Genomic DNA, 19,709 nt, shown 5'->3' with positions numbered 1-19,709 from the left:
TCCAACTGGCCAGCTCTCGTGGCCACGCTTTCTTGACTCCTAACACACTGCATCTTTCTCTTCTCTCCTCCTTTTTCTCCCCCTCCTCGTGGTTTTCTTCAACTTCAAGTCCAGGAACACCAAGCCCCGCCTATCTCACTTCTGCCCAGCTATAGGCTGTAGGCGTTTTGATTTACCAATCAGAAAGAACTTGGGGGTAAGGTCACATAGCATCACCTTGGTCTACCTGCAGACTCTCATCTCTGGGGCAACCAGGCCCTGGAGGCCCACACTTAGCATTACAATACACAGCAACAGACCAAACATGGCCAGGTGGCTGTCCCCTTTCTTGCTTTTATTCACTTGGGTGCCCAGCCCCTGGGACTGTGAGGCTCGAAGTTAGTATGAATTTTCCTGTCTCAGACAAACCTCCCTAGAAATACCGTCAGAGAAAAACACATGTGTATTGATGCCCATTTCAAATCCAGTCAGGTTGATACCAAAGATTAACTCTCATTTTCTAGGAAGGCCCTTCCATGGAAGCTAAGTCTATGGATATATTGGAAAGAGGAGGGTGGGAAACAGTTCCCTTGGGCCCTGGTGATAACCTTCATCTAAGGGAGTGAATGGCCATGTGTCTGTCCCAGCTCTGCCAGCATTTCTGACATCTAGACTATGGCCCAGACACATGAGCTGTATTTTGTTTCTAAGTTTCTGCCCTTGTGAGCCTGCATCCTGCCCTCTGAGGTCTTGCCACAGACCAGTTGGATTTCTGTGGTAGGCAGATTCATCCCAGGACACCTGTTGACCACGAATCTACACATCCTGTGGAGGGACTGTGGTTGTTATAGCCACATATTGAGTAATACCTGTTCAGCAGAGTCCATGGCTGCCAGGCAAAGTCATCCCAAGTCACCAAGTACTAGAAGCTGGGAGGCTGAACCCAGCTCAGAGACAAGACTACTGAAGAATATCTGTGCTGGTGATGAAGCTTGGGAGGGAGCCTCAGTTTCCTAATGATCTTTACCTGCATTTTCATACTCTTCCTACAGAGGGCAGCCTACATGGAAATGGGTGTCAGTCAAGTTGACCAAGGTCCCATGTCTGGCCCTCTTTGTAGCTGGTTCTGTGACCTCACAGCCCTTTCCACCTCAACAAAATTAACTAGGTTGCTTGGTGTCTGAAAGGAGTCAGGATGCTGGGGAACTTTGCTAAAAGGGAATGAAGACTGTAGTGGTGTGGTAGTGTTCCTTGGTTGCTGCTGTTTGGCATCTTCAAGGTCAAAGTTTCGGAATTGGAAATCTGATTCATCATGGCCGATGACACCTAAGACCACTTGTCCCTTAGCACTTCCTCGAGTGGCTTCAGTGTCCCACCTTCTGACCTGACTTGTCTTCTGTTTTTGTTCCTTTGCAGGGAGAACCAGGGGATCCTGGACGGCCAGGGCCAGTGGGTGAACAGGTAAGTTAGTGGCGGTGCTAGTGGCGTGGGCTTTCCTGTGAAGTGCTTGCCTGCTGACAGTGAAGTCTGTCACTGCTTGGCAGTCACTCTGGCTGAAAACCTTCTGGGGCCAGGCCTCTCGCACACTCTGAAAGAAAGGAGGTTCCTGAACAATAAGGCTTTCCTCTTTAATTTTTGATGCATTTGCTCAAATGGTTGATGTGATTTTACCTACTAGAACTGGGGTTAAACCGGAGTTCTCCTAAAAGAACTGTGTTTTTTTAGCTCGGTGATTTTCATCCTTTATAGGTTACGAGCCCTTTGGGGGCAGGGGATCAAGTGACCTTTTCACAGGGATCACCCTAAGACAATTTGTATGTCGGATATTTTCATTACAGTCCATAATGGTAGCAGGACTACAGTTATAAAGTAGCCACGGGAAAAAAAAATGGGTGGTTGAGGTTGTCACACCACGAGGGGATGCAGCCTTAGGGAGAAATACTGCCTTATCCAGAGAAATAGATACACTCTTCAGAGGCTCAAGGTCCAAGCTCCCAATGTTGTAAAAAAGAAACTCAAAACAGAGGCGCTGGGTTCTGGAAATAAGAACAAGGTCTGCAGCAGAAAGGCTGCCACTTGTCAATCAAAGAAAGTCTGAGGATCCTCACCCTCCCCTGCCAGTTAGAGTCACTTCTGGGGGCTGCGGTGGATGGCTACCTTGGGGCCTCTCTCCAGGCCTCAGTGCCTCTTGCCAGCTTGGCTTGAGGGCCCAGACATGGGGTTAGCTGTATTTCCTACTCCTCTAAATGAGGACCCTCTAGGAACCTTGAAAGCCAAAGAAGGAAGGCTACAGGGAACCCAGAACGATTCAGTGGTGGCCAGAAGTGCCATCCATGGTGTGAGACTCACATGTGACAGGCTTCCTCAAAAGACCTGTGACATCTGCTGGCGGGGGGGGGGGGGGGGGGGTGGGGAATTAGAACCAGGGGAGGCCAACGTGTTTGAAATCTTTCAGTGTTACTGGAGCACGTTCTGTGGGAAGCCTGGAACTTGCCTAGATGGATTTCCTGATTGAAAGAAACAGCAAGTCAAGTTCATAGTTTTGCTAATGGTTAGCCCTGGGGAAATGGATATTTAGAACCTTGGGACCTTCGGGACATAGGGAATGTTTGGAAGTCTCTTTCTCCAGGGCCCTGTTTTCTGTGCCTTAGATACCATTGCCCAGCTAAGGAAGCCTGTGGACCCTTCCTTGGAATAGATTTAAGTGAATAGTATCTAAAGTGGAGGACTTGGAAGGCAACCAGTTTTACAAAAGCTAAAAGCTGTCTAGATGTGGCACACACGCATCGACTTCCCCATTAATACTCTCGACAATGACGCCTACCAGTGACCGCCACGTTGAGGTGCAGTGAAGCCCCGAGATCTGTGTAGGAATGATTGTAGTGACTGACCAGATGGAGAACCTCCCGTGTTAGATACCACTGGGGCTGGTTGCATATGCATTCGGTATTTAGAGGACGATGCAACATCTTAGTAGGAAAAGCGATGCATATAAAAGTCACAAGCCTTTCTGTTCAAGTTCCTGGATTCCATCGGTTCTGTGTTCCAACCTTAGACGCTTAAAGGGAGTGCCCAGGTTAAGGAACTCTGGTTTCTGGCCCATGCTGGCAGTTTGTGTCACAAACTTGGGAGGACAGATGGAGTCAACGTATGCTCAGACGGAGCAATGGCTGAGCTGTGGTTCAGAGGTGTAGGCACCGTGCCTGGGGCGGCCCTGGCTCACTAAGACAGTTACAGAAAGGAAGGCTGTCTGAGCTGAGACTCCACACTGGCCTCTGCATTTTCTCTACAGCGCGAAAGGACACCATAACATGTGACCATAGAAAAGGGGTGGGTGTTTCCTGTCCCTGGCAGAACTACAGGCTCCTGGGGAGAGATCCCCCAAGCTCACACCATAGGCCGTGCTTGGAATCACAGTAACGGCTTCATTTACTGCTCACCCATGAGGTACCAGGCTCCATGCCAAGCACTTAGACACACTCTTCTGTGGCCCCTCCAAAAGTTCTGTGATGGGACTGTTCTGGACTCCCAATTTGCAAATGAGGAAACTGAGGCCTTGAGAAATTAAGTAGCTTCTTTAAAGCCTCATTGACGGAAACATCACTGGCAACCAATTGACTCTTCACCCAGCGTCTGCCCTGACAAAAATTGAAAAGTCCTTTGATTCCCCAGAACCCTTGCACTTTTCTACGAGTGAACGCAGACTGCTTGCCAGACCCCAGTCCTAGGTGCTGGGAAGAAGGTGTGAGCCTTGCCTTCCCGGAGCCCTGTCCAGGGACAAGGAGCATGTGAACACCTATCCGGAGTGGTGGTCCCAATGTGGTCTCACCGCTGTCTGGTTCTCAGAAGCTAGAACCTCCTCTCTCCCATGCCCAACAGAATGCTGTGAGGAGAGAAAATGCCACCCTATCTTACCAGTTAGAGAGGAGCAGACTGTGCCCTTGACTTTCGGAGCTGCGTCTCTGGCCACCCTTTCAGGAGGAAGCCCTGTGGGCCTCTGAGAAACACTGCTTCTCTTCCATGTGACTTACTGCCAGTCCAAACCCCTCCCCCAGGAAGGCACCCCGTGGGGCTCTGGAGGCCGGGGCAACAGGCACTTGCTAGTTGGCTCGTTCAGATTCCCTGCTGGGCTGGCTTCTAGGCTTCTCCTTGGAGATTTATGTCTTCTAGGTCTCAACAAATAATAAATTTAAAGTAGCCATTCGATTTCTGACTCCAGGCTGGTTCCTCTCCACAGTAATTGTCTGGCTACTTTCTGGTGGGGGGTTCTGGTGGTGTTTTAGCCCTTAAAGAGCATCAGAGTTTCGAACAGTCAGAACCATCAGGAGGTGGGAGGGACCTTTATTAGGTTGCTAGTTCTGTAGGTAACATGTAGGTAGACCAGTTATCTCAGGGTTTGTATGCTAGTAATAAGTGCAGGGCTAGGCATACTACAAGCCATATTGATGTCACTGTCACCTTAGAAAGACCCCAGTTTATTTGATTTATTGGTTGTTTTGGTTTTGAATTTTGAGACAGGGACTCACTTTGTAGCCCTGTCTGTCCTGGTACTTGCTACATGGCTCAGGCTAGACCTAAACTTCATTTTATGCCCTAGCTTTTCAAGTACTAGGATTGCAGGTATGAGTTGCCGTGCCTGTGTTTCTGTAGTTGTTGCAAAAGTGAGTGCTTGGCTCTCCTCCATGAGCCCATAGCTCATACTGTAGCTCCTTTAGATCACCTCTGAGTCAGTCCAGAGACAGGCCAGGAGGCCATCCTGTGGGTAGTGATGGTGCTGGCCCACTCCCATGCATACCTTTGGGGCCTACAGTGGAGAAAAGGTTCAAGAGCGCTGGGAGGGGCATTGTCTGAGTCCCCGCCTCCACCCACTTGGCTGCTTACCACAGGATGCTCACAGTCCCTGGGAGCTGACCATTTACAACTGTTTGGGAAGTGGGAGGCAGGAAAAAATGGGCTTTGTGAACTGAGTAGCACCTCCCCCACTCCCAGCTCCCTGGCAGGTAGCCTGGCTTGCCAGCTTAATTGAGCACCACCAGGCCTCTGGGCTGCTAACAGCCCCAGGTCAGAAGTGGGGCCCAGAGAACAGAGTTCACAGGACAAACCCACCCACTCCTGTATGTCCTAATTTTCTGGCAAATGCCTGGCTGTACATCTGGGGTCTCCCAAAGTTTCTTTTTGCCTTCCTGGCCTACACTGGAACCCTCTGAGAATGTGTCTAACCAGAAAGAAGGTGGGTTCCAGCAAGTGTTTGCTTTACCTCCTTGGGGACTCTTGGCTGTTCAGCTGCCCTAGACATAGGCATGTTCAGGGGGACGGCAGGACCTCTAAGAAAAGCCTCTGGAACCAGAAAGCAACTTATCACACACAGAAGAGTTTTAAAAAGGAGTCAAAGAAGGGGAGTGTGTGTGTGTTTGTGTATGGGTATGTATATATATATGTGTGTGTGTGTTTGTGTATGGGTATATGTGTATATATATATATGTGTGTGTGTGTGTGTGTGTGTGTGTGTGTGTGTGTGTGTTTGTATGTGCCTTGCATGTCTATGTGTATCTGTCTGTGTGTCTGTGTATATGCATGTGTGTGTGTGTACACATGTGTGTGTTTGTGTATAGGGTATGTATGTATGTATGTATATATGTGTGTGTGTGTGTGTGTGTGCAAATGTGTGTGTTTGTGTATAGGGTATGTATGTATATGTGTGTGTGTGTCTGTGTGTGTGCATATTTATGTGTACATGTTCGTGTGTATGTCTGTTTCTTTCCGTGTGTGTCTGTGTTTGTACTGTGTGTGTGTACAAGTATCCATGTGTGTCTGTGTGTGTGTCTGAGTACATGTGCTTTTAGCAAAGGAAAGCCCTTCAGTAGAAACCTTCACTCCCTAGATTCCACCCACGTCTCTGCTATAGGCTGTTAGGGTTTTTTAGGGTTTTTCTGTTCCAGTCAACAAGTTTGTTTCTCTCTGAAACAGCCCCAGAGCCCCCAAAGATGGAGACAGATGGCCTCTTCCCAGCTCACCCCCGCCCCCTCCACTCCAGTTCTCCAAGCGTGTAGGGATCCCAGCCTGCTTCTGGCGCGGGAAGAATGCTCAGCTCCCAGGCTTGCTGGCAGCGGCCCCACCGCTTGGCTCTCAAATCTGAACCATCTGGCAGAGTGCAGAGAGAAGCAGCCCAGAGGCTATGCTCAGCCACGGCAGTCCCAGCCTTAAGAGTCACTGGGCATGGGCTGATGGGGGTGGGGGAGGGGATGGGGGGGGTGATGGGTGGGCTGGGCCCTAGGGGAGAGAAAACCTTGAATACTCAGCATGCCGCTGATTCACTCGTTTTTCCTGATGTGTTCATTCCCAGGGACTTATGGGGTTCGTTGGGCTGGTCGGAGAGCTTGGAATTGTTGGGGAGAAGGTAAGTTGGGGTGTCGGAGACAGACCCTCAGAGCTTATACTTTTGAATCAGGAAACTCAAGGGCCAGTGAGCTGGAGGCTATAAGAAATTGCACTACCTCCCTCTGGTTCTGGCATCCTATGTTCTCTAAGAGCCTATGTCCCTGTCTCTGTACCCCATGTCCCTGTATTCCAGAGCCCCTGTCTTCAACCATACCCATAGTCAGAGATTGGCATGGCCACCAGTTGATGTGTGTACACCGGGACCTCTCAGCTGCCCACTGCATCACCCAGCATGGGTAGCAGTGATTGGGTTATTCTTCAGTAGACACTGCTTCAGGTTGCCTCTATAGCCCCCGAAGCTCTGTCCTAGAGACGAGGCCAATGAGATTCCAGCAGAAGGGGTGGCTGGCTCAAGGCCACCCAGATCGTAAGTGTCAGAGCTGGGATTTGAACCAGGTTCATCATTGCAGGCCTGGTAGGTCTGCAGACTCAGGTGCTTCATTCTTCCTCGATTCCTAGACCCTCCCTACACTCTTCCTCTTCCGCTAACTCTAACACTGTCTTAAAGCAGTTAGCCATTCACCAAAAGCTGCGACGTTTGTACGGGAGAGCCCCAGGAGTTCTTACTCTATGTCCCTTAGTGCTAATAGCTTATCAGGCGGCATCAAAGTCAACCCTGGTCGTCTGCTGCTCGACTTCCTCACATCCACTCTTTTCCAGTCACTTGCTGGGAGTCCTCCCGTCACCAGGTGGTGACACCCCTTGGCACTGCCTCCCAGCCCTGCACCTGTCCCAGGATGCATTTCTAGATGTCCTCATCATCTCTCCACCCCGCTGGGTGTCTTGCATTATAGGGATGATCTGTTTCTTCTTCTCAAGCGTCTGATACATACCAGAGTTGGCATTCAATGGATGGCTAATTTTCACCCCAAGAGGAGAAACTCAGTCAGGATGGCTGTAGCCTCGTGTGATACCCTTGACTCCCTGGCCTGTTTGAATTGCTCTAGAGAACATGAGTGATGTCTGTCCATCCGGTGTGCCAAGGGGAGAGAGTGCCATGAATAGAAAGAAAGGTGGCTGTGGCTGCTTCTGTCTCAGCAAGCCCGGTCCAGGGGCTACTAGGCCTAATGAGAACCACATGGTATGGGTTGGCATCCAAGGGTGGTGCAATCTCTCATTGGGACCATCTCTCATTGGGACCATCCTGATCCAGGGACATTCTTTACATTACCCTGGTAGGAAGCTGAGGCTTACTGTCACGGAAACTTACTAGTGAGTAAGCTCGGAAATGGCTCTGTAGACAGTTGTCAAGTTCCTGCCTCCCTTTGGGTTCCTTCACCCAGAATACCCCAGCCCCAGCCATAACCTGTGTGCCCTGCTGTCTCTATCACAGGGAGACCGTGGAGTGATGGGACCCCCGGGCGCACCTGGACCCAAGGGGTCGATGGTAAGGAGTAAGTCTGCATCCTCTCCCCCTCCTAACACAGCCTCAGATGATTTTCCTGTTTCTGCCACACATCACATGCTCCAGACAGCCAAGATGGCTAGCTCTCTGCATCCCTGGCCTGGCATGACTTCTGACCTCCTCACCCTGGGTTGGAACCAATCCCCTGACACAGGGCTGAAAGAGAGAGGATATGGCACCTTATCAGCTGACTCGTCATTTTCCTTCCTCCTTGGCAGGGCCATCCTGGGACACCTGGTGCTGTTGGGAACCCTGGAGAGCCTGGACCCTGGGTAAACAAATCTTTCGTGTCTCCTAAGCACAAGCATATGGAGTCCAGACCTCAAGTCTCAGACCTGAGTGGATACCCAACCGCTGGCCCCAGGCTCGGTTCCCAAGGCAGACACTACAGCTTTCTCAGAGCTCACATTCTGCTCATGTGTTGAGGCAGTAGTAACTGAACTATAGGCTGAATGGAGCTCCGGGCCTGAGGTTCCCTACGGAAGCAACCTGTGATGCGCAGGAGCATTTGGTTGTATCCTTTCTACCCTTCTTAACCTGTCGCATGCTCGGTCAAGACAGGGAGTGATCTCTGCAGGTTCTGGAATTGGGGACACAGATGTCAATGGGGCAGAGAGCTCTCCATCCTCAGGAGCGGTCAGGTCATAGAAAATCTGATAAACCGGGGGTGCCTTTGTAGGAGTTTTTGAGGCTTCTTGGTATGGTGACAGAGGCCATGGGAAGGTTCCAGAGACTCTAGGCAGTCTGGGAGGAGTAGTATTAGAGAGGGCTGCAGGAGGTATGTGGCCTGGAATCCCCAGAGGTGGGTATACCCCTGGTGGGTGGGTAGAGGCTGCTGTTGTTTGGGATAAGTACTTGAAGTAGATGAAATGCAGAGCACTCACTAAGACCAAGGACAAGGCTCATCCCTGGAGCCAATCAGAGTTGGGAGGCGGGGACTGGAGGTGGGGAGCAGCCCCATCCCTAGACAGATTTGGGAATGATGAGTCCTCATAAAGCCAGCTCTGTAGTGTTGAACAAGAGGATGCGGGCGGTTTTGATGGCATGAACTGGTGGTGGGGTTTCCCATGTACCAGGTCTCTGTGCTGAGGGAGAGAGAAAAGCTAAGTCCATTTCTACCCCGGTTAACATACGTACCAGCTTGTGCTGGGTGTATGGTCTGTCCTGGGGGTACAAAAAGGGCAGGAAATGGACCCCATTCCAAAAATTGCGTCTATCCATTGGAGTATCAACAAAACCATCTTCTCAGCCACTGGCGGGTGTTTATTGAGCACCTGCTGCGTACGAGACTTACATTAGGTACCGAGGAGAAGCTGCAGGAAAGGATTCAGATTCATACAAATAAGATAAACCTAGACACGTGTGAAAGAAGAAAGCCACTCTGGCTAGAGATTTGGGGGCGGGACTATGGTGGAAAGAAGCAGGAGGCAGAGGATAGTTTCCAGTCCAATGTCCAGCAGCCTGTGTTCAGAGCTGGGATGGTTAGAGCCCACCGGCATGCGAGTAGCCCACTGAAGCCTGAGCCCAGGAGTGCTTAGGGTCTGCCATCAAATTCTTTCTCTGGGCCTGGGAAGATGGTTATTTTGGCAAAGTCCTTGCTGGGCAAACACCAGGACCTGAATTTGGACTCTCAACATCTGTGTGAAAAGCTGAGTGTGGTAGTAATCACGGGGAACCCCAGTGGTGGGGGAGGTGGAGATAGGAAAATCCTGGGGGCTGTATGATTGGCCAGCTTAGCTGGTCAACAAGCCTAGTTGAATTGGCAAGCTAGACATTTAGTGAGAGACCCTGCCTCAAAAAATCAAGTGGAGATGGACAGAGGGAGACATCCAGAATTGACCTCTGACTGCCACACATACATACATAGTTACGTATGTACATAGTTATGTACCTACGTACACACACACACACACACACACACACACGCCTGTGTGAACCTTCATACCTGAGGCTTCCTCTCAGTTTCCCCAGCTGTCAGCCGGCATCGTGCAGTCATGACAACGGCGATAAGAATCAGCAGGTATTCTGTGTGCTGTCATGCCTGAGCACCTCACAGATGTCACTGGCTACTTGTGGGACAATGCTTGCCACAGTGATGGTGTCTACCGTTGAAGTGTCATTTCGGGCCCATCTGATGAGCGTTTTCCTGACCTATTATTTAACTTCCTCACTCTGCACTCTGAGCTCAGTCCCAGACCAATGACTGGATAGAGGGAGGCAGGTCCTAGGACCCTTTAGATTCCTTCAGTGCCCACCAGACTGAGGGAGGAGGGACTGTCATCATTCTATCTGTAGATGCTGAGGTGAGGCAATTTGCCCTAGGTCTCACAGCCAGTGGCCATGGAACTGTGCCCTTCTGTGGTGCTGTTCCCTCGGGCCCTTCAAATAACTTAGCTCATGTGGAACCTAGCTCCTGAGGCCTCGGAGGATGTGCTATATTCCTTCCGAGAAAGCATTCTGCAAAACAGCCTGTTACTATACCCACCAGCTGCCGGCCAAGTCTGCCTGCTTAACCGTGCAAGCCTGGGGTTGCTGGGGTATGTCAGGCTGAGTGCTGGCCCTTGCCTATAGCCCCAGCAGTGGCAGACCCAGAGGGTCTGTGTGCTAATATGTCTGCACCTCAGGGCTGTGGGGGGAGCAAGATGGGGCTGCGCTGCTCACTGAGATCCAAGGGGATGCGGCTGCCCCCTGTCTAGAAGACTCCTGCCTCCCTCACAGGGCGTAGCTGGCTGCACAGATGGTTGTTTTTCTGTGTTCTCTGCGAACCCAGCCCAGCCAAGGTGCCCGAGTTTAAGGGACCCAGCTATGTAGCCATTCTGACCACCCTCACCTTCCTCCTTGCCTCTTCCTGTCTCCTCCCTCCTGTCTTCCCTCCTCCCTGCTTCCCTCCCTCCCTTCCTTCCTGTTTGTATTTTAGATAAAGTCTCACTGTGAAGCCCCAGCTGGCCCAGAACGCAGACTAGGTCAAGCCAGGGAGCCTTGAACCCTTTCCGCTCACCATCCCACAGGCGAGAAACTTTGATGTAACTCTGGGTATATAGGTTTATAAAATAGCTCTACAGGCCAAACACCTACTGACACTAAGTAGTATCTGAATCGTTTGGCCATCTGTTAAATCTGAAAGCAAGCTTGCATACTGCTGAGATGTGAATGCTTGTTAACTTTTACATAGAGGATTACAGCTTGGCCGAACATCCGATACTGCCAGACCCCGGGGCATCCTCGCCAGTTTTCTGAGGTGATTGGCAGATGTTTTAAATTTAATCACCAATGTTGAAAATTCTGCTTTGCATAAATATGTAATAAAAAATGGCAGACGTGTGTCTGGGACCATTCAGAAATTGTTGGAAATGCTGTTCTAATTCCAAACCAAACTTCGCTCAATGATTTTTTTTTAAAGAAAAATGGAACTCAAGTCAGCAAAGCAATTTTCAAAATCAAACATTCTAACACAATCTAAAGATATGTTAATTTGGCACTTGATACTTGCGTGTTGAATGGGGTGATGGGGGGTATGTAAAGTCTTTGTTTTTCTTTATTGGAGTGACGGATTTCTGTGTGGGCAGAGATGAGTCACAACACTGCAGTTCAGAACGACCGTCATCTCAAGTCTGAGCCCAAGTATTCCAGGCAGCGTTTGCTGAGATGGCACATGTGTTGTGTGGTCACAGCCATGGCTGCTGTGGAGCCACACGATATAAAACAGGCGAGCACGACCTGAAATGTCTGACTCGCAGTTTCCATTTTAAATTGAGTTTTGGTTCATATTATACATTCAGAAACCTCTCGTTATTGCCAGATTTCTCAGCCTCCGTGTTCAGTTACATGACCCCATATGGGGTCTCAGACCACAGTTTAAGAAACTGAACTGGGCTGGTCTTGAACATATGGCTGGGCTCTGCCTCAACCACTCTAATGCTCTGAGTACAGTTGTGAACCACTGTACCTAGTTCAGTCCTGACCCTTCATCTCTGCCTTGCCCCATTTCTGTCCCCACCCTGACCCAACAGACTCCCCCTCCTCTCCCTCCTCTTCTTCTTCCTCCTCCTCTTTCTCCTCCTTCTCTTCCTCTTCCTCTTTTTTCTCTTCCTCCTTTTCCTCTTGCTCCTCCTCCTTCTTCCTCCTCCTCTTTCTCCTCATCCTTCTCCCTTCTTCCTCTTTCTCCTTCTCTTCTTCCTCCTTCTCCCCTTCTTCCTCTTCCTCCTTCTTCCTCCTCCTCTTTCTCCTCATCCTTCTCCCTTCTTCCTCTTTCTCCTTCTCTTCTTCCTCCTTCTCCCCTTCTTCCTCTTCCTCCTCTTCTTCCTCCTCTCCCCTTCTTCCTTCTCCTTTCTCCTCCTTCTTCTTCCCTTCTTTCTCCTCCTCTTTCTCTTCCTCCTTCTCCTCTCTTCCTCCTCCTCTTTCTTCTCCAAGGCTCCTGATGCCTCACGTTGGGGAAACCTACCCAGGGCTGTGTGTGTTGGGAATGAGGAACACGACTCAGGTGCCCTCTTAGGAGAGAAAGGACACAGGAATGAGAGGAGTTGCCTGTCACATGTTGGGTCACCTCTCATTGCTGATTGTGAGATGAGAAAATGGTTTGTCCAGAGAGGCTCTAACCACCCAGACCCCCAGAACAGTAGCCACACCCAGGGTTGACACTTACCAGGAGCCTCTCCCAGCAGGCCAGAGTGCCTGCTTCTCAGCCCTGTGGCTGCTGACTCCCTACCCCACCGATGCTCTGAACCCCTGAAGGAGCTTCTAACCAGTTGCCCTCTCCTCCCCACAGGGCCCTCCAGGATCTCGAGGCCCACCGGGCATGAGGGGAGCCAAGGGGCACCGGGTAAGCAAGGACATTTCTGCTTTTTGTTGCCCACCCAACTCTGGGATTTGTGATTTCCGTAGCGCTGACCAGGGGGCCAGGCACAGCCACAGTCTGATGCTGGAGGCTGAACCAGAGCCATCTTCCCGGCCCGTGTCTGAGCACCACACCTGGCTGTCCAAAGGGCACAAACAAACCTCGGCCATTCTCCACTCATTCGGCCACTGTTCCCACTGTGGGAGCCACTACTGCAGGCGGACACGTGCTTGACCTTGTGACCCAGGCATAGGTCACAGACACTGGGTTTTAACAGTCAAATCTATGCACTAAAGGTAGTGGGGAACCATAAAGCTTTAAGACAAGAGCCTAGGGGATTCACCAATACTTTGTGCTGTCTGTCACATACAGTGACTCGTTTAACCTTCAGCATTACCCTGCCAGGGAAATGTCGACACAGATTGGTTAGGACGCTTGCCTCAGGCTGCAGAGCTCATTGTGGTTCTGCCTCAACCTCCCTAATGCTTGGAGTGCAGGCGTGAACCCGTAGAACAGGTAGAGCCGAGATCTGAACCCAGAGCACCTGGCCCTTTGGCGTACCAAATTTAGTCTGCTTTTCAGATACAAGGGGGTACATGGAACGCTCTCCTATCCTGGTGTGAAGGTATCAGGGCGTATGGCTTGCTGGTGAAGAGGAAACAGGATGGTACAGGCTGCCCAGGCTGCTTACCAAGGGCCATGAGGGGTTCTGATACCATTCTCCCATTGGCCTGAGCAGCCATCTCGTGGCAGGAAAATGCGACATTGCTTTGGACACGAGGGTCCCTCCTGGTACCCATTCCTTTTAGGTCTCTTAAGTGAGACAAGGCCTAGGGATTTCTGGGTGCCCCCTGACCTAGCTGCAGAGTGAACTATGACAGCCTGGGTTGTCCACATACCAACGAGTGAGCTGACCCCACACCCCTTCCCAGCAGCAACTAGGAGACTCCTCCACCAATGCACGTATGCATCCCAATTGAGGAAAGCCGGGCTCCTAGTAGAGTATTCAAGACATGGGGTTGTCCTTGGGGCAGAGGACCTAGAGAGGCACCCACTGCACCTATGAAATCTGAGGTCTGGCCAAGCTTGTCCTATGTCCTTTGCAAAGCTTTGTTCTCTGGGTCTCAGTTTCCCCATGGGTGCCATGGGAGATCTGAGAGACTATGTTGTCTTTCCTGCCTATGTAGGGTGTGCGTTCTATGTTTAGAGAGAGGGTCTGGTGACAGAGGGAAGGCCTGCTGATTTCCCATCCTTGGCCTCTGCTTCTCCTTCTGTAAAATGGGCCAGCAACAGAGCCAGCTTGGTTGGGTGTGCCGACCCAGTTGCTTCCCAAGAGCTTTGTCCTTAGGGTGGCCACAGATGCTGGGCTTCCCTCTCTTGCCTTTAGCCCTTACTCTGGAGGCTGTGGTATGCTGGGTTCTCTGCCCCTGGCAGGAGTGGCTCTCCTGAATCTGACTGGACCCAGCTGGAGGGCAACCCCACGGTAGTCCCTGGTGGGGGCTATCACATGGCTCCGATGGGAACTCTAGCATGCCTGCCCTAGGAAGGCCTGCCTGAGACACCGGGAAGGAGGGTAGCTGGGATTTGATAGGCTAGCTGGTGCCATGCCCCTGGATAATGACTGGGCACCCATGGTGGCTGGTATCCACTGTCTCTTCCCTCCTCCTTGCACAGGAGAGATGGCTCTCCTTTCTCTACATCTCTGGCTTCGAGATGTTGCACTCTCCAATACTCCACCCTGTACAGCCTTCTTGGAAGGGAAGCTTAGAGGTCCTGGCCCTCTTACTGGTTCCTGCGACAGCAGACCGTGGGGGAATGAACAGGCATCTGGTTGGCTTGGGTTCCGATTCTGCTCTGCTGTCAACTACCAATCACAGTCAACCTCATTTGCATGCCAGACCCCTGTCCATATAATCTCATCCTTTCCCCTAAAAAGGCTTTGGTCCCAGGCAGGTTGGTCAGTGGGCTGCATCCCTGGGGCCTCTGAGCCCCTGCTCCAAGGGCTGTGCCCTTCCAGGGAGGTGTGAGCTTTTGTCACACACAGAGCCCAGAACCAGAAATATCTCTCAAGTCCCGCCCCGTCTGTTGCCTGGGATACCCTCATCCTGCCTGCCTCCATCTCCCCAGAATTGAGTCATGAATGAAGGAGGGTGTAGGAGGCAGGAAGCTAAGGCCTGGCTTTGGGAACACAGCCACAGGTTTCTCTGCTTCGACCTCTAGTCTCCGCTTCTGTGACACAGGTCAGCTGGTGGCAGCCACCCAGGACCCTTTAGACAGAATGACCCATACATCCATTGCATTTAGGGTCTCCAGCTGACTCCCATAGGCTGTGACCTCTGAGGAACCACCCAAGCCATGGCAGGTGACCTACCTCAGACTGTGTATGGAAGAGGAGGAGCAGGGAAAGCCAGAGGCTCTGGGCAGTCTCATCCTCTTAGTGCACAGCCCAAGGGAGACCCCTGCCGTCCAGTCCCCTGTGCTGGAATCTTCTTCCTTTTCCAGGGCCCTCGAGGACCTGACGGACCAGCTGGGGAGCAAGGGTCCAAGGGCCTGAAGGTACAGACATCCCTGTATTGCTCCTCCAAACTCTTGATCCTGAAGTGTCACACTCCAGAATGAATCAGGGCTTGTTCCCAGGAACTCATTTTGCCACTGTCCAGCCTTGTGCTGCTGAGGGGGTGGGGTGAGAGGGGGAGGGAGAGAGAGAGCACGCACTCCACTGGGGAGAGCACATATGCATTCCACTGTCCCCTTCCACAGGAAAGGTCCTTGCTTTCCAACCCCAGTCCCTCTGTGGTGACTGTGGCAACCACCCCCTTGTCAGATCTTAAGTATGTCCACAGGCGTGTGTTGAGGAGGACACTTGGCTTCTTGGGACCCCTCCTTTATGTAAGGGGTCCTCACAATCCGCTATGCTCTGCTTCCCACAGGGTCGCGTAGGGCCTCGGGGCAGACCTGGCCAGCCAGGACAGCAGGTATGTCGGGCCCTACCTATAGTAGGTCCCTTGTCCCTCATCAATTTGTGTGACACGTGCCTCTAAAGATGCCCCTGTGCTTCCAGGGTGCAGCTGGCGAGCGAGGCCACTCAGGTGCCAAAGGCTTCCTTGTAAGTAGCATCAAGTCTGCAAATTCTCCATATGGGGCTTCGGGGCAGGTCGGGAAAGATTACCATGAATTACTGACCGTCACGGGAACCTCCGGGTGACTTTCTCTCTCAGCCGTAAGGGTGGAGTGGGGAGCCTGGATATACCACAGGACTAGCCTGAGGTTAGGGGGAAGCATAATGGAGAAGCTTTGAGAAGACTAAGGTTATCTGCACTTTTCCACAGGGCATTCCTGGTCCCTCAGGCCCTCCAGGTGCCAAGGGCCTCCCAGGAGAACCGGTAGGTGTCTATCCCCTCTCTCCAGTACCTATGCCCTGAAAGACTGTTTTCAGTCTGATGGTAGCAGGAACTGTTGGCCAGGTAGACAGATGGGGAAGGATAGAAAGGCCAGGGCTAGGCCTGGCCTGCAGGGGCGGAGGGCTTGGCTCTGAGTTCTAGGGTGAGTCTCCGCTTGGCCACTGGGTCCGTTACTAAATGGCTTGTACTTGCTATGTGGCTGTGGAGAAGGCCCGAGAAATGTCTGGGTGGCACACTTAGCACTCAGAAAGGCAGAAGGCAGGAGGGTAGAGAGGTCCTTGTGAAGGGCAGGGGAGCCATTGACATATAGCTTGTCCTTCAGAAGATGTCCCCAGGAATGGGTTTGGGGGAAGCATAGGAACCCCCTCAAGGAGGCTGCAGGGAGCCAGACGGGAAGCCCAGGATCTCTGAACTCTGGAAGGCCAGGAGTAGTTAGTTGGGGCTGGACGGGAGAGGGCAGGACAGGAGAGAACATAGTGATCAAAGTTCCAAAGTTGTATGTTGTGGTGGGGGTGAGGTGGGGGTGGGGCAGCCCCGCTGGGGTTTCCTTGAATGCAGGGGAAGAGGAATTGTAAATTGTTGGAGGTACGGTGTGTGGCTCTTCTCTCTTAGTTACTATGCCAGACTGTGTGACTCAGCCTCGCCAAAGCTCCCCCCATAGGGGAACCCAGGCTGTCTTCTCCTAACTGCGTGTCCGTCTGTCTGTCTGTCTCCAGGGCTCTCAGGGACCTCAGGGACCAGTTGGTCCTCCAGGAGAGATGGGACCCAAGGTAAGTGCCAAGGAGACCTGGTTCGTCCTTTACTGCCACCGGGGCATCCCAGCCCTCCTGGTCAGGAGTCAACCCCTGTCCTGATCGACAGAGATGGTTAAGTTGGTGCTGCCGACTGGAAGGTAGAGAGTCTACAGACAACACATCGATGCAGGACACAGGGTGGGGGACAGGGAGCCTGCCTCACAGCACAGGATGAGGTCTAGGACCTTCCTGGGGGTTCCCCCCCAACTCCTGCCTTGCTAAGACTGCACCTGTTACACAATCATGAACTCAGCCTGCTGAGAGTCCCCCTTTCCCGTCCTCAGCACCCTGGCCCAGTGTCAGAAAGAAGCAGGCCTAGGCCTGCCCCACCATTGGCCTTTTCCTCCCCACAACCTCGTGCAAATCCTGGATTTTCCTTGTCTATCTGCCAAAGGCTCCTGTGTGGTAAACCGCGCTCGTGGGCAGGCAGAGGGTCCAGCTGCTAGGCAGTGTGAGGCTCTGCCAGCCTGCAGCCAACCCTATAGTTCTGCCAAGATTCAGAAGCTGCAGCCTAACCCCACTTCTGCAGCTCCCCGGTGTGACCTGAGCGCACCCCTTGCACTTTCTGGGCCTTCGCTTGCCCGAAGCAAGGGGCCAGCCCTTGCTCCAAGAGTCCTAGTGACTTCTTTCTTGCAGGGGCCGCCGGGTGCAGTGGGAGAACCTGGCCTTCCTGGGGACTCCGGCATGAAGGTGAGACAAGATGAGAGATGGGAAAATGACTTGTTGACACCAGTTCCCAGCTGGCAGCCTTGCCTTCTCCCTGGAGGAGAAACAGACCTTTCTTGTGCTTGGGATAATGGGGTCTCTGTCTTGGCTAAGGAGCAGGCCTAACATGCCCACTGTAGAGTTCCCAAGCAGCTCAGAGCCCCTGCGCTGTCCCCTGCCCAGCTGTGTTTTGTCTGGCACCTGCTTTGGTTCCTCCATTGGGGCATCTGCCCCTCTTGGTCTGCATGATACCATCAGCACTTCAGCACAGGTGACCCCATTATCTGTGAGGACACAGGCACCTATTGATACCCAGCCCTGGGGAACCCCCATCTGTCTTCTACTATTGGAGGAGGACCCGGCTCACCCTGCGGATCTGAGAGCCTAGGAGCCATGCTGGCTCGGGGGCACCTGCCAAAGGACTACAGGGCTGGAAGTAAATCATTCCTGTCCCATAGTCCAGTGCCCTGTCATTCTAAAGGAGCTGGACCAGGCTCGGAGCTCCCGGCCTTGACTCAGCTCTGCCTCATTTCGTCCGGGGAATAAAAAGCCCATCTAGGTGTAAAGTACCACTCACATAGAAAGTACCGTGCTTCACTTCCTAGTGCCCAGACACCAGCAGGGAACATGGTACGCATGCGTGTCTCCAAAAGAGGGGGACTCATTGGAGACCTTTCAGGGGAGGGTACAGCATTCTGGCTCCCCCTTGTTTGGTTTCTCACCAAATATCAGGGAAGAGGAAGGATGGCTGGTGTTCATCAGCAATGCTCGGCAGCCACGGCTGTCCTAGCCATGCCACCCACCTTGACCTCGAGTCTGTCATTTGGGCTAGCTTCTGAAGGACAACGCTGCTCCCTCGGGAGTTTACAAAGGCCCAGCTCATTCGGATGAGAATGTGTTTAGAACAGCATGACCAACTCCAATGGTAGTGATGGAGGTGACAATGGTGATGATGGTGATACTGATGGAGTGATGGTGATGGTGATGGTGGTGTAGTGATGGTGATGCAGTGATGGTGATGCAGTGATGGTGATGGTGATGGTGGTGTAGTGATGGTGATGGTGATGCAGTGATGGTGATGGTCATGGTGGTCCAGTGATGGTAAATGTAGTGATGGTGATGGTGATGTAGTGATGGTGATGGTGATGATGGTGCAGTGATGGTGATGCAGTGATGGTGATGCGGTGATGGTGATGCAGTGATGGTGATGGTGATGGTGGTGCAGTGATGGTGATGCAGTGATGGTGATGGTGATACAGTGATGGTGATGGTCATGGTGATGTAGTGATGGTGATGGTGATGTAGTGATGGTGGTGGTGATGCAGTGATGGTGATACTGATGCAGTGATGGTGATGGTGATGGTGGTGTAGTGATGGTGATGGTGATACAGTGATGGTGATGGTGATACAGTGATGGTGATGGTCATGGTGGTGCAGTGCTGGTAGTAGTGATGGTGATGCGGTGATGGTGATACCAATGCAGTGTTGGTGGCGGTGATGGTGATGCAGTGATGGTGAAACTGATGCAGTGATGGTAGTGATGCAGTGATGGTGATACTGATGCAGTGATGGTAGTGATGCAGTGATGGTGATACTGATGCAGTGATGGTAGTGATACAGTGATGGTGATACTGATGCAGTGATGGTAGTGATGCAGTGATGGTGATACTGATGCAGTGATGGTAGTGATGCAGTGATGGTGATACTGATAAAGTGATGGTAGTGATGCAGTGATGGTGATACTGATAAAGTGATGGTAGTGATGCAGTGATGGTGATCCAGTGATGGTGGTAGTGATACAGTGATGGTGGTGATGCAGTGATGTTGGTGTTTCTGATGATGGTGATAGATTGATGGTGGTGGGAATGGTAATGATTGTGTTGGTAGTGATGATGGTTTTGGTGATGGTGGTAATGCAGTCATGATGCTAAAGGATGGTGATAATGGTAGTAGGGATAATGATGGTGGTGAAAGGAATAATGGTGGTGTTGGTGGTGAGGCAGTGATGGTGGTAATGCTGCTGCTGGTGGTGGTCATGCAGTGGTGATGGGGAGGATCTTGCTGGTTGTGATGGTAATAGTGATGGTGGTGGTGGTAATGTAGTAGTGATGGTTGGGATGGTAGTGGCAATGATAGTGATTATAATGCTGACT

The 19,709-nt window shown here is 51.8% G+C and overlaps 1 protein-coding gene across 1 annotated transcript in view; it reads left to right on the top strand.

Moving 5' to 3' along the window:
- Positions 1–19,709, top strand: part of COL27A1 (collagen type XXVII alpha 1 chain) — a gene marked incomplete at both ends in the record, with an annotated part of 113,963 nt that overhangs the window by 69,352 nt on the left and 24,902 nt on the right. Inside the window, 11 exons of the mRNA XM_080940188.1 lie at positions 1,396–1,440; positions 6,323–6,376; positions 7,751–7,804; positions 8,041–8,094; positions 12,588–12,641; positions 15,159–15,212; positions 15,587–15,631; positions 15,718–15,762; positions 15,986–16,039; positions 16,774–16,827; positions 17,488–17,541. Of these exons, the coding sequence (XP_080796314.1) occupies positions 1,396–1,440; positions 6,323–6,376; positions 7,751–7,804; positions 8,041–8,094; positions 12,588–12,641; positions 15,159–15,212; positions 15,587–15,631; positions 15,718–15,762; positions 15,986–16,039; positions 16,774–16,827; positions 17,488–17,541 (567 nt within the window). The remainder of the gene's footprint in view (positions 1–1,395; positions 1,441–6,322; positions 6,377–7,750; positions 7,805–8,040; positions 8,095–12,587; positions 12,642–15,158; positions 15,213–15,586; positions 15,632–15,717; positions 15,763–15,985; positions 16,040–16,773; positions 16,828–17,487; positions 17,542–19,709) is intronic.

Source organism: Micromys minutus, assembly GCF_963924665.1.
Source record: "Micromys minutus genome assembly, chromosome: 28".
Lineage (NCBI taxonomy): Eukaryota > Metazoa > Chordata > Mammalia > Rodentia > Muridae > Micromys > Micromys minutus.
Note: the sequence above shows the minus strand (reverse complement) of the source record. Positions and strands in the feature narration are given on the sequence as shown.